Source organism: Gorilla gorilla, chromosome 7, assembly GCF_029281585.2.
Source record: "Gorilla gorilla gorilla isolate KB3781 chromosome 7, NHGRI_mGorGor1-v2.1_pri, whole genome shotgun sequence".
NCBI classification, from domain to species: domain Eukaryota; kingdom Metazoa; phylum Chordata; class Mammalia; order Primates; family Hominidae; genus Gorilla; species Gorilla gorilla.
In genome coordinates this window covers 96,887,396-96,900,934 of record NC_073231.2, presented here as the reverse complement: position 1 = coordinate 96,900,934, position 13,539 = coordinate 96,887,396, and the positions used below count along the sequence as shown (strand labels likewise).

Below are 13,539 nucleotides of genomic sequence, written 5' to 3'. Positions count from 1 at the left end.
CAATTATATATTCATAACTAATAAAATAACTTCAGAGTGGATCCCCATATCTACTGGGACCACTGTGAGTTGGATCTGGGCTAAGACATCATCTATCACTTGATAGCCGCTTTGAGTCCCTCTGGAATTAGCACTGTTTAACCACCAGTTTCTAGTAATTCCTGAACCATCTGGGTATTCTCTTTTCCCCAGTACACAGTCTTGTAAATAGCCTTGTAAATAGCCTCAGGTCTCTTTGCAGAAAGTTTGAAGGAAGATTTACAGTACATGTTGAACCTACTTTTGTTGGAAACTGGTTGAAAGATTGTGACTCCCTCTTTCTTGCGGCTACCAAAGTTGGGTTGCTGGTCAAAATACTTAGAGTTTTTTCTAAGATATACAACCAAGCAACATCTTTGCAGGTAACCCATCCATTTCAATCCTAGGCTAATTTCAATTAGCCACTGCCAAAAGTCCTGTGGCTCAAAAAATTGTAATATCCACTACTTCTTCTTGCAATAAATGCACCCACCTGTATTCAGTGTTTAATTGCTGCTATTTGGCCTGTTACTCCAGGATTTCATCATCCTCATTGAAATCAGGCGGCACATCTCAATGGGTCATCTCATACTGTAATGTCTGGTCTGCATTGGAGAGAAACCACAGCAGGATGCATGTGCTCCTCTAAATAATGTATTTATTGATGCCTTAGTGAAGGGAGTATGCTCTGGCCCTTCTCAGGGGAGGTAGTGAGGTATGAATATGCAGGTTTCATATGATAAATCCACTTCAACATTCCTAACTCAGTATGCCTTTGATTGCGTTTTCTGCATTATTCTAGGGATATTCTAGCATCTCAGCCTCACTAAATGTAAGATCAAGTCTCATCAACCAATTAACTAAATGTTTAAAGCTACTTCTAGCTTTAAAACAAAGATTGAATCCAGAAAATCTTGCTAAATTCATTATTGTGTTTTATTCTCTTTGGTTTAACACCCTTAGGATCCACTTCACAAGTACTCTCCAGGTTTCTGGAAATACATATTATCAAAATATTGCAATTATTTTATGTAGAAGCTGCCTCTTACTGAATTAGACTTTGTATTTGCCCTTCTGAAACATGTTGAGATTTGACCTTAGTTATGGATCTTGAGACAAGGGGCTTAATGGTGGATTTTAAGAAGAATGGTCATCCCCTTGTAAGGCAACTGCTTCAGGCAAGGGCATTACAGAGTTTTCCAGCAAGGGAAGGCTTAGGCACAAGAAGGAAAGATATTTTCCACTTGCAGTGGAGGTTCAGAGTGACTCAGGAGTTTAACATTTTCAGTTCTGTCTGGGTACAATCAGTTGGTCTCATTCCAAGTTTTAGAGTTCCACTTCTTTGCAATCAATGCCCCAACTTTCAGTGAGAAACTTGATAAGGCTGTGGATTTACCTAGTAAGGCTGTGGAATTACTTGATGTTATAATTTTGCAATTTGCACAATTAATATTTCTGTTTTATTTCCAGCAATAAATTTTTTGTTTATTAGAAATAAGTGATACTTTTAAGGTTATGATAGACATTCCCTGGTTCTCTAACCATGACTTGAGCGAGAATTTAAAGACCGGAGCTTCTCATTTTCTGTCTGTAGAGGCCCAATGCATTCATAAGGATCCATCCACATCATAGTGCATATAATAATTATTACTACCATAATGCTCAAGTGAAGGAGCCACAAACATCACAATCAACTACTGGGGATAATCTGATTCATCAGGATGGCACCATGTGTCATAGATTACTACCATCCCATTTCCCATTGGTAAGGAGTTTGGCATAGCATTTAAGCTCAAGTTCACGAAACACTTCTCCAATTCCATCTTTGAGGAATTGTTTCCTGAGATCACTTCTGATATGAATTTCTATATCAGTCAGGATTGGTCAGAAGATAGAAACCACACAATGGAGTTTAATATAAAGAATCATTAACCAAGTATAAAGTTACTAACTAGGTAACTGTAAGGTAAACATATTACTCTAAGGTATCAAGGAGGTAGCAAGAAGCAACTGCCACCACTAGGGCTACAGGAAAAAAGGGAAGAGATTGGACTTACTAAAACTTAGTAACTTAGAGGAGGGGTCCTGCAGAACTGAAATATGACTTCTGAAGAAGCACTGGCTAGCTTGTGCTGGTGTCTCTGAACTCTAGAGAAACTCTCTGAACTCCTTCCTTGGGAAGGAGCACTGGCTATTTGGTGTGGGGGTCTACACAAGGAAGCTGGTTCTGGCGAATGTTGAAAACTGTAAACTGACTTCAGTGTTCCCAGGGGAAAGAACTACCACTGCCAGGATGAAGTAATACTCCTAGGGTGATGTTCAGAGAAACAGCAAGCAGATTGGGAGCAAACAGGTAACAAATAGAAGGAATAAGTCCCTTATTTCTCCTCCAGCCTTGCAGCCTCCCAACATCACCTCCTATTAAGAACATAACCTGGAGCCGGCAGACCAAACCAAAATGTGGTTTGCAGAGTTCCTGCTCCAGCATCACAAAAGAGAGTAAAGGTGGATTTGGAACTGAGGGTCAGTAACCTGATAACTAGCACATTTCCTTTTCAACCTGTCTTCAGCCAGATGAATTTTTCCGAGAATGTCATTGTTCTGGGAGAACTTGAGTCTCCTAAAATAGTTTTCTTTGGTTTCAAAGATGGGGAGGAGCAGAAAGTGGTCTTCGTTTGCTCTGTATTGAACTGAACTGGAGAAGTGTGACACTAAAAGCAGCTAACCCATAGTGGCCAAGCTAAGTCTGTCCCTAACCTACATTCTGCACAAAGATACTAGGGAAAATGAATTCTTGCAATGAAAATTAGAGGAGAAAAAAGCCAGGCTTTCCTCAAAGGCTGCTCTTTTATACTTTTCTTGCTCCTCTTATAATTGTAAAATATCTCTCATTTTAAGCTGACGTCATTTTCAATTTTGATATAACATCTTTGTCAAGAGCCTGAAGGGCTGCATATAGAGGATGCTAATGTAGTAAGTGAATTAAACTGCCAAATATTGTCATTGAGGAGATGTATAAAGGAATAATTGAGATAATAAAGGTCAGAGCAATCCAACAAAACAATTTAAATCTTTAAAATACTGGAGGATATATCTGAGAAAAGATGAAATATGGATTAATACACCAGGATGAATTAGCAAGACAGAGGGGCTGTTTGGCATAAAATAGATAAATTAGGTAAATGTGATGAGAAATGTAATCTGATCACTTGTGGGTTTACAGAATATAGTGCTTGCTTTTGAGTGTTTTAGAAAGATCATTATGTATGCCTTGTGATCCATAAATTATCATTCTCTCCCTTTTATGAGTCCGTTTTTCTCTGAAGTTTTTACTGTGAAATGTTTCTTCTTTTTAAAATATATTCTAATTCCCCCCCACCCCGATTCTTCCTTCTCCTCTTCCTCTTAATTCTCTTTAACCAAGATTTCATTCTCCAGAAATCTACATTATCAGATGTTTGCTTGTTCCTAGAAAAATCCCCCAGTTGGTCCTTAAATATTTTCCCTGTATTAAGTCATTATTTATTAAAGGAGACAGCTGTTATTGTGGAGCGATCTCCAGAACAGGAGTCAGCTCTTGGCTTTGCTGAAGTTGTGTATAACCCTTAAAAAGTCAGAATTTCTGGATTTGTTTTCTCCTTTGTAAAATAAAGAAATTAGACTTCGTAATTCCAAAGATTGTTTGAATTTCTAACATTGTTCTATTCTGGAGCTTTGAGGGAGTTTTTTTTTTTTAGGATTAAGGACTACTGGCCTAACAAATACTGCTCACATGGAGGAAAAAAGCTTTTTAATTTAGAAAAACCCCATGGAGAAAAATGACCATTGTTTAGATAACAAGTAAGACTTTTCCAAAATGAGGAATTTTTGTGACTTTCAACATCTAATGATCCTAAGTTCTGAGATTACAGTGGACTTTTAAAATGTAGTGCGGAAATTTAAAATAGGTAGGATACTGGTGATCAGTTGTTTTAAAGTGAAAATATAGGCATGGTGGTGCATGCCTGTATTCCCAGCTACCGAGGAAGCTGAGGTGAGAAGATCACTTAAGCCCAGGAGTTCAAGACTGTATTGAGCTATGATTATGCCAAAGTGAAAAGAGACAAAATGAATAAATCTAAGTTAATTTAATTATTATAGGTTTAATCTATAATAATCTAATTATTAATCATTTAAATTAATAATCTTATTCTAATTATTGTAGGTTTACTAACTGTGGAATCTCCAGAATTACAAGTCCCATATAAGAGGAGATGGAGCTACAAGTAAATGTTTCCTTGAGGTAAAATCTGAGAGAAAGGGAAAGGCCAAAAGTACAAGAAATAATCTGTCTAAATCAGTTTAAGGCTGAAGTAATGGATAGAACATTGAAATGAAAGGCCAGGAAGCACTGTTTATTGTGACAATTAGTCTGCAGCATCTGTCATTCTATTGATCTCTTGGATTGATTCCATTTATCTGGTGGGCCAGGCCAGTGTTCCCTGACTACTTCACCTCTCTCAGTGCATTATTTGGAGAGAGTAGTCTTCTATATAAAAGAAGCCCTTGTTTTCCATCAAGCTGCACTCCCCTGCTAGAACCTTAGCTCCTCTGCAAGGAGAGTAGGGCTAATGTATTAGGTTGGTGTTATTTTTCCAAGACAAATAGATATGTCTAATAAATTTTAGTGACTCGCTGATTTATTAATTCATTCAACCATTGAATAAACATTTAGTAAGCATCATCATAGACCAGGCATTATGACAAGCGCTGGTGAAGTAGCTGTGGACAAACCAGATGTGCCCCTGGCCTCGTGGAGCTTATGGTCTCTCTTATATTAGATTTATAATCCTCACTGCTTGTTCTGTCCATGTCCCTCCACTTCCCAAGCCTCCAAAAGAGTAGATTTGAGCATATTTCTGTCATTGAAGGCGTTTTTTTTTGGCAGATTAAAAATTATGTAGTACAAATCTTAGAAGAAAAATTCACAGGGTTTTACTGGCTCTAATGCCCTTTTAATGATTGTTAAGATCACCCTCTGAAATTTTCTTAGGAGATTTCTTTGAGCAAAGCTGAGGAGTGTATGGGTTGGTGTCCTTTTATGTAGTGTAGCAATATGTCACTTCCTCCTCTCCCCCTAATGCCCTTGTTTTCTTTATAAAACTGTCTTGCATTTAAGTTTCCTTTCTATCATACTGTGTAAGATAGAGACCTGGGATTACGAGAGAACTATGTAATGTTACTGTACAACTCAAGGAAAAGGCCAGAGAGGAAGCAACTTTATTAATAATGCTACTGCAAATAATTATTAAAATAATATTCATTATCATATACCAGGCAGTGTGTCTTGAATTTCTAGTGAGGTACATATTCTTTCCCCAAGAATAATGTCTTTATTGAGATCTGACAAAGTAATCCGCAAATTGCAAGACCTTAAGTATATTGTTGACTCATTGTTTCTTTAACATGTTTTTTTCTTCTTGATTAATACATTACAGGTCACTCTGGATCACGCTCAAATTCTTTTCATGGATTTAAAATTATTTTTATAATTTAAGACATGTACAGCTTCTTTTGAATTTCAGTGTTTGGCAGTGTTCTGTTATAAGCCTCCCAGAAACATGAGCATATCGTCATTTCAAAGTGGCCTCTTTCAGAGCCTTGGCTGCTGCAGAAATTTGTCTTATGAATCATTTGAACGAATACCACTTGTTGCTAATCCTTAGCAGTTTGAAAAAAATCCTATATTATAACCCAAGGATCAGGTAGAAATATGTGTATTTTAAACATACCAAAATGTTTTATGCTCTAATTCTTTTTAAAATATCACAAAGTTTAGAACCTAATACAGTGGATAGAAAACCTTTATTTCAAAAATAGCTCTTATTATGATTAGCTATTGTGATTATATTTTATAGTGTTACAGAAGCCTCTTGAGATACCAGTTCTCTTTCGTGCTTCAATCATGTGTTAGAGTGTGGCCCTTTCCAAATGTCCCAAGACAAAACTTTACCTTGGAAAAGTCTTCTATTCCTGTAGTTGAGATAGTTACAGAAAGGGGTTAGGCAGTCTCCTTTAGAAATCCCATTCCAGAGTAGTATATCAGGATTCCTTTTCTCAGACTTTTGTAACAAATATACACTTCTGGTAGATACTTGATTTTGAAAGTGGGCCTCCACCCTTCACTCACTCACTGAGTCAACCTTAAGACTCAAAAAAAACACTGTGCGTGTGTCTTTGTATTATGGGAATTTTCAAACATACACAAAAGTAGTATGAAACTATGACCTTCCATGTCATTATATTCATCAGTTATCAACATTTTGCTACTCTTGTTTCATCTGGTTCCCCATTCTTTTTGTGGTTGTTGTTGTTATGGTTTTTGAAGTTTTTAATCCCACATACTACATTTTTTTACTCATAAACACTTTGGTGCATTTCTTACATTTTTAATGGTAGGTAAATTTTGAGACTAAAAATTGTTATATTTACTTTATTTTTGTTTTGTGTCTGAAATTAGCATGGTTCCCATTTTTGTTCCATGCTGAGAAGTTTAGTTTTCTTAGGTTCATTTTTGTTTCTTCTTGACTTCCTCCAACACCTTGTTTTATTCTTGTCATAGCCAGCAGTCATTATACTGGTTCCAATATAAAGACAGAGCATGACAGCTACATAATTTATATGTATGGATAAGCAATTTTAAAACTTTGCTTTCATCGACCATTTTTATTTCCTGGGAATCAGATCACTTGTGTAAAATTTTTATTGTAGGCATAAATTACCACTCTCCTGTTAGAGACTGTATGAATTTACTAATAGGAATGGAGTGACATTTTGAGTATAGATTAGTAAAAGGAAACTGGGTTATTGGGATAGACCTAGGCAAACATGATTTAGATTTTATCAGAGTTAAGAATTATTTTACTTGATAAGAGTCTCATGGATGTTTGTGCTCTAAAAGTAAGATAAATTGGCTAGCTTTGAAAAATAAATAAAAGAACGTGGGAAAATCTTGATTGTTTCTTCTTTACTTATATTGCCTCTATACTCAAACCAGCCATAGTAATTTCTCCAAGACTCTGATTCAGTGACTAATATCTTTTCAGCGGAGCTCCCACCTCCATATACAGCCATTGCCAGTCCAGACGCCAGTGGTATTCCAGTAATAAACTGCCGTGTGTGCCAATCACTAATCAATTTGGATGGCAAGCTTCACCAGCATGTGGTTAAGTGCACAGTTTGCAATGAAGCTACGGTAAGTGGAGATTTCCATTAGTAAAAATATAAATCGTTATTTGACATTTTATTCCTAAAGGAAGTACTTCAATAATGTTACTTAAAAGTATATGTGGGCTGGATACAAATATGGTAATCTTTTTTCCTGTCTTTTCTTCTGTCTCTCTTTCATCATAGGATACCTCACTGTGTTTAAAGCTAACCCCATTAAGAGAATTTCATGGTGAATTTAAATATAATGCCTTTTGGCTTTTTACTTTCAAAAACTAGACTGAGCATGGCAGTTATGTATAAATACTTTCAACATCTATCCACATCACAACTACATTCATTCTAGTTTTCACTAAAATGAAAATATTGTGTACTAAACTTCATTACAGATGTAAACTTTGCCCTATTTATGTGGAAAATTATTTAAAGTTATTTTATGTCTGTAGGATGTCACTATTGTTTTTCTGGGCTTTTGTGATTATGCATTTATTATTAGCATCTGTGCCAAAGTGTTTACAAATAGTTTGACATTTTATTCAATTTAGTTGATAGTAATTTAGGAATGTTTAAAATATTGAATAACACCTTTCCTTTTTTAAAAATTGAGCTTTGGGGAGCAACTAAATTTTCAGCAGTATTTTTATAGCTTCAAGTAATAAACTGGTAAAGCATACACTGGTTTAGATGAAATATATTTCTTTCATAGTTAGGCTTTATATATTACATTTTGATCTCTCAAAATCTGCAATTAAATATTAATTTTATCTTTGACGTTTTATTTTTTTCTCTTTAGAAAAGTCTAAAAAAAGTCAGCCAGTGATTATTGTGTCTTGAAGGACCGCAAAACATGAATACTTGACTTCATATGTTTTATAGAAAAATCATAAAATAAAACCTTAAGTTACAAAAGCAATATATTTCATTAGTCTTAATGGAATCCTTTCCTTTTTAAACACAAACAAACTTTGACAATCTGTACTTTGGTTAATTGCTGTGTTTGCATTTTCTTCCCTTATCCAGCCAATCAAAAACCCCCCAACAGGGAAGAAATATGTTAGATGCCCTTGTAATTGTCTTCTCATTTGTAAGGACACATCTCGGCGAATAGGATGCCCAAGACCCAACTGGTAAGAGATAAAGATTAATTCATTGATTCATTCATTTGTTCATTCAACAAGTATTTACTAAAGGTTCTTCATGTGCCAGGCTTTGTTCTAGAAAGAGTTTTTGTTTTCAAAGTCATTCCAGAATCTAGATTATTTTTTTGTTAAAGGAATGATAAGCTTAGTTTGAACTTAGTCATAGATATTTGTAGGATATAATATTCTTAAATGAGCAATGAATGTTTTCTTTGTGTTATGTAAGTACTTAATGCACCGTAATAAATCAATGACACATTGAACTTATTTAAAAATAATGAGGTCAGGCCAGTGGTTCATGCCTGTATTCCTAGCAATTTGGGAGGCTGAGGTGGGAGGATTGCCTGAAGCTGGTAGTTTGAGACCAAACTGAGCAACATAGTGAGACCTCATCTCTACAAAAAATTAGCCACGTGTGACAGCATGCACCTATATTCCCAGTTACTTGGGAGACTGAGGCAGGAGTATCATTTGGGCCTAGGGATTAAAGCCTTCAATGAGCTATGACTGTGCCTCTGCACTCCAGCCTGGGCAACAGAGTGAGACCCCATCTGTTTCTCTCTTTTTTTTTTTTTTTTTTAGACAGAGTCTCAACGGGAAGAGTCTCAAAAGAGTTGGCTCACTGTGACCTCTACCTTCTGCCCTGAAAGCCTTCCCACTATTATAGCCTCCTCCTGAGTAGCTGGGACTACAAGCACACACCACCACTCCCAGCTAATTTTTTTTTTTCTTTTTTTTTGTAGAGACAGGGTTTCACCATGTTGCCGGGGCTGTTCTTGAACTCCTGGGTTCAAGTGATCCCAAAGCGCTGGGATTACAGGCATGAGCCACCATGCCCGGCCAATCTCTTAAAAAAAAAAAAAAAGTAATCACTTAGTTTACTTTTGATATAATTAATCTTCACCTGCAAATGTTTTAGTTATTTTTGTGTATCTCACTGTATATTATACTAATCTCTGCTGAATGTACATGTGCAATAAATTCTGAAATTATTCGCTCATGCCCAGTACCATTATGGATGTCCCCAGATACAAGTATATAAAGGCCTTACTTGTGTTTTTTTTCTGTGATCTCTCTGGCTTTTTGACCATTACATGAATCATGTACAGCCCTATCCAATGATAGACTAGAGAATAGAAATGAAAGCAGGATCCTGTTTGCTTTCTTTTCATCTCTGATTAAATACGCATCAAGGAATATCACACTGCTCAGAGAAATTTGGTTGTAACCCAGCCCTTCGGTGCCTTCATGGCACAGAGATTTTTGTTGGTATAGAATATTTTTAACTTAGTCTTCTACCAAACTCTAGTTGGCTTCCTAGATAGGGAAGGGTAACAACTGTTTTCTGATTTGAACTTACGAAAACTTGGAAATGACAGTTAAATGGTTGCCATTGATTAGGACCAATGCTATAATATATTGTTTCTATCCCAAGTACAGACTCATATTTTGCTTTTGAAAAACTGACTGTTGCTGCTCTTTGTAGTTTTGCCTCCAGCTTGACATTTAATTCACTTAATTTATGAAACAAGTATAGCACATTTCATATTTTTGGCCATATGTTGCAGGTTTTGCTCTCAGTCCATTTGTGGGAGAGTGAAGTTGTTTCCTTTCTCTTTTCACAGTAGACGGATAATTAACCTTGGCCCAGTAATGCTTATTTCTGAAGAACAACCAGCTCAACCTGCATTGCCAATCCAACCAGAAGGTACAAGGGTCGTGTGTGGGCACTGTGGAAACACATTCCTGGTAAGTCACTGGACATTTGTCATTAATCTGTAAATATAGGTCATGATCTTACAGATTAGACCACTGCTCATAGTCTTATAGTTTTGTCCAAATGCAAATTAATCAAAATATTAAAATAGAGACTTATTTAGGCAGACAATCAGAAGTGCAACTAGGATATAGAGCATCTTCTGTGAACTAGATAAAAGGTACGTCCTCTGATAAGTCCAGTTGCAAAAAGGATCCTCTCTATGTAGGCCAATGAGAAATCGTGCCCAGGCTTAGTTCCATGAGTATCTTGGCTTGGGGAGCAGCTATGTCTTAGCCCTGCTCTCACCTGCTCAGCAGAGGTCAAAGTGCACAATCTCATGCAGTAGATTTGCTTCATGGCTTCTAGATTCAGGAAAAATTTGAATAATAATTTATCAAAAATTTTCTGACTTTTATAAATTATTCTTGGAGCAAAGGGAATTAACACTGTTACCCATAATTAGATAAAACCATTAGATAAAGAATAAGAAAGTATAATTTGATATGAGCAAAAGTTATAGAAGTTTTTGTTTTACTACTTCTAACTTAAACTTAGTTTGATTTTTTTTTAAAGTTAAATTCATAATTAACTTACCCTGTCAGGAAGGATAAGGACAGGTTTTCTTTTATTGTTCAGCCCATATAGGAGACAAAAATTTTCTTTAGAACTTGAATATGAAAAATATTTATCAGAGTATACACATGGGAGTCTAAACAAAACCTGCTGTCACTAAGACATGAATGAGCTTAAGAAAATATAAGTGGTTTGCTTTTTTTTATTTGTAATTTTACTTTTATTAAAGAACTTTATGTATATAGTTCTAAATGTCAAATGGGACTGCAATCTTCTCATCTAGCTGACCCCTAGTTACTGTTCCCAAAATGCGTTCAACTCTTTCAGCTGCTTTATTGATAGTCACTTCTATGTGTTTATTTTTTATAATTTTTAAATTTTTATTTATTTATTCATTTATTTTTTGAGATGAAGTCTCACTCTGTTGCCCAGGCTGGAGTACAGTGGCGTGATCTCAGCTCACTGCAACCCCTGCCTCCCGGGTTCAAGCAATTCTCCTGCCACAGCCTCCAAAGTAGCTGGGACTATAGGTGCACACCACCACACCTGGCTAATTTTTGTATTTTTAGTACAGATGGGGTTACATAATGTTGGCCAGACTTCTATGTGTTTAAATTGCTTATCCTTTTTCTATTTGATTAAGCAATTTTAGACATTACCCACTAAATAGTAAACTGCAAAATGAGAACTTAGCACTTATACTGCCCTCCCACTCATATTCCTTTCCTTGCTTTCATACTCCCAGTCAAATTGCAACATTTTGTTTAATTAATACTTAGTGTTTACAATTTTTATGATTAGGTAAATTTTGTTCACAGCTGAACCAAGCAAGGTGGTACATTTTTCTTGTGTATGCATTTTAACATTTTCTTGGACTTACAAATAATTGCCCCCTCCTTTGGATTTAATTTTCTATGTGTAAATCATTCATTCTTCTCATATTCTTGTGTAGAACTATAAAATACCTATTACTATAATTAAATGCATCAAGAAATCTATTATTTAGGCTTCCTGCTACATAGTTGTCATCCTTCCCTTCACCATCATCATGAAAATTCCTTTTACCTCTTTCCTGTGTTGGATCCCATGCCATCCTCAGAGTTCTTAGTTTATTCCTTCATTTTGGTGGAGCACATCTACTCTTTGCTTTCTGAGAAAAGATGCAGGGAAATATTATATTTGAGCTCTTTTTCCCTTAAGTGGTTTTTAATCTGATCTTACATTCACTTTATAATTTGTCTAGATGTGCAATTCTAGGTTGCCAGTTGTCACCTTTCAGAAATTTAAAGTCTTTGTTCCATTGTTGATGAGAAGTTCAACAGCTATTGTGATACCTGATCCTTTTGATATGACATATTTTTTCTTCTTTTTCTTTTTCCTCTTTCATTTTCTTCAGTGTTCCGAAATTTCATGAGTCTGTGTCTTCGTGAGGGTCTTTTTGAACTCATCATTTGGATGTTCAGTGGGCCCTGTTATTGTCCATTCCATTTTTTTGGTTTTTAATTTTGTTTTTTCATATTATTTAGTGGGAAACTTCATTATATCTCCTCATCTTAATTTAAAATTTTAATTTCAGATGATCTAACTTAATTTTTAATTTCTAGGAGCCTTTGTTTGTCTCCGATTTTTTAATAGCATTCCTTTTTCATGACATCTTTGTAAAAAGTAAAGTAGAGGTTCCTCTTCAAAGACTTTCATCTCCATCTAATTAGGAGTAAATAGTAACTTTTCTTAGAAGCAAAATTTATTCAAAGACCTGTGCTAACATTATTAAATATCTGCTAGCTGTAATAAAGAAATCAATGTACTTTATGTTCTTAGCTCCCACAATTTAGCCTAAATATTTGCCCTGGCATGTTTATACTGGTCCAAGCAAGCATTTGGTCATAGCCTGTTCCTCTTCTTATTTGAAGGTGTTTTTACCTTTCTCAGCATCCCACAAGTTACTTCCTCCTTCCTTTGTTCTCCTCTGCCTTTGCCTCTTTTAGAAAGTTCTAAGTTGTTAGCCAATCAAGACAAATACAGAATGCAAAGTACTGTTCCAGCCAATAGAAACCAGACACAGCAGTAAGGTAGACACATCAGGTTATAAATGACCCTGTCTCCTTTGTTCAGTGTACTCTTGTGGCAAAACTGCTGGCGAGCGTACCCTTTCTGCAGAAAGTATAAAAATGGCCTTGCTGAGAAAATTAAATTTATGTTCAAGTGCTATTTCTTTATGGCACCAAAGAACAAGCATTTTCAAACATCTTTCTGAAGCCATTAATTACATTTTTTCTGAGGTATTGTTCTTCTTTATGCCTTATCTCTGTTTTCTCACTACTTTTTCTGTTGGTATTTCTTTTGATAGAAGTTTTATGCAGAAGTTTATATTTGAGAGCAAGTCGCTGATTGGAGTCTCTATGTATGCAGGCAGGGGATAGGTGAAAACTTTCTCCTCCTCGTCCTCTCCCTCCTTCTCCCCCTCCTTCCACTCCTCCTTATCCTCTTCCTCCTCCTCCTCCTCTTCTTTCTTTGTAAAGCTGTCAGCTATTAGTATCAATTGGTCTTTTTTTCTTTAGGGCAGATTTCTCTGGGGAAAGATCCTCTAATCTCTTGTAGGAGATATGCCCGAGAGACAGCCTTTTAGGAGCTAAGAGAGGTAATAGGGGTGAAGCTCTTACACGCTTTTCAGACAATAGACATTAATTTAAATCCTTTGTTTTTAGAGTGACTTTTTATTCGTGCCTTCTTCTGTGCCTGGTGTTCCTGGTCCACAAGCTCTATAGTCCAATTTCTCTACAGAATAAATCATTCTTCTCTTAATGTACTGGGGAAGGGTGGTTTTCTGGTTTTGTGAGAATT

The 13,539-nt window shown here is 35.9% G+C and overlaps 1 protein-coding gene across 1 annotated transcript in view; it reads left to right on the top strand.

Moving 5' to 3' along the window:
- PIP4P2 (phosphatidylinositol-4,5-bisphosphate 4-phosphatase 2) overlaps window positions 1-13,539 on the top strand; it is a 46,729-nt gene that overhangs the window by 12,495 nt on the left and 20,695 nt on the right. The window contains exons 2-4 of the mRNA XM_004047265.5: window positions 7,104-7,252; window positions 8,245-8,351; window positions 9,989-10,112. Of these exons, the coding sequence (XP_004047313.4) occupies window positions 7,104-7,252; window positions 8,245-8,351; window positions 9,989-10,112 (380 nt within the window). The remainder of the gene's footprint in view (window positions 1-7,103; window positions 7,253-8,244; window positions 8,352-9,988; window positions 10,113-13,539) is intronic.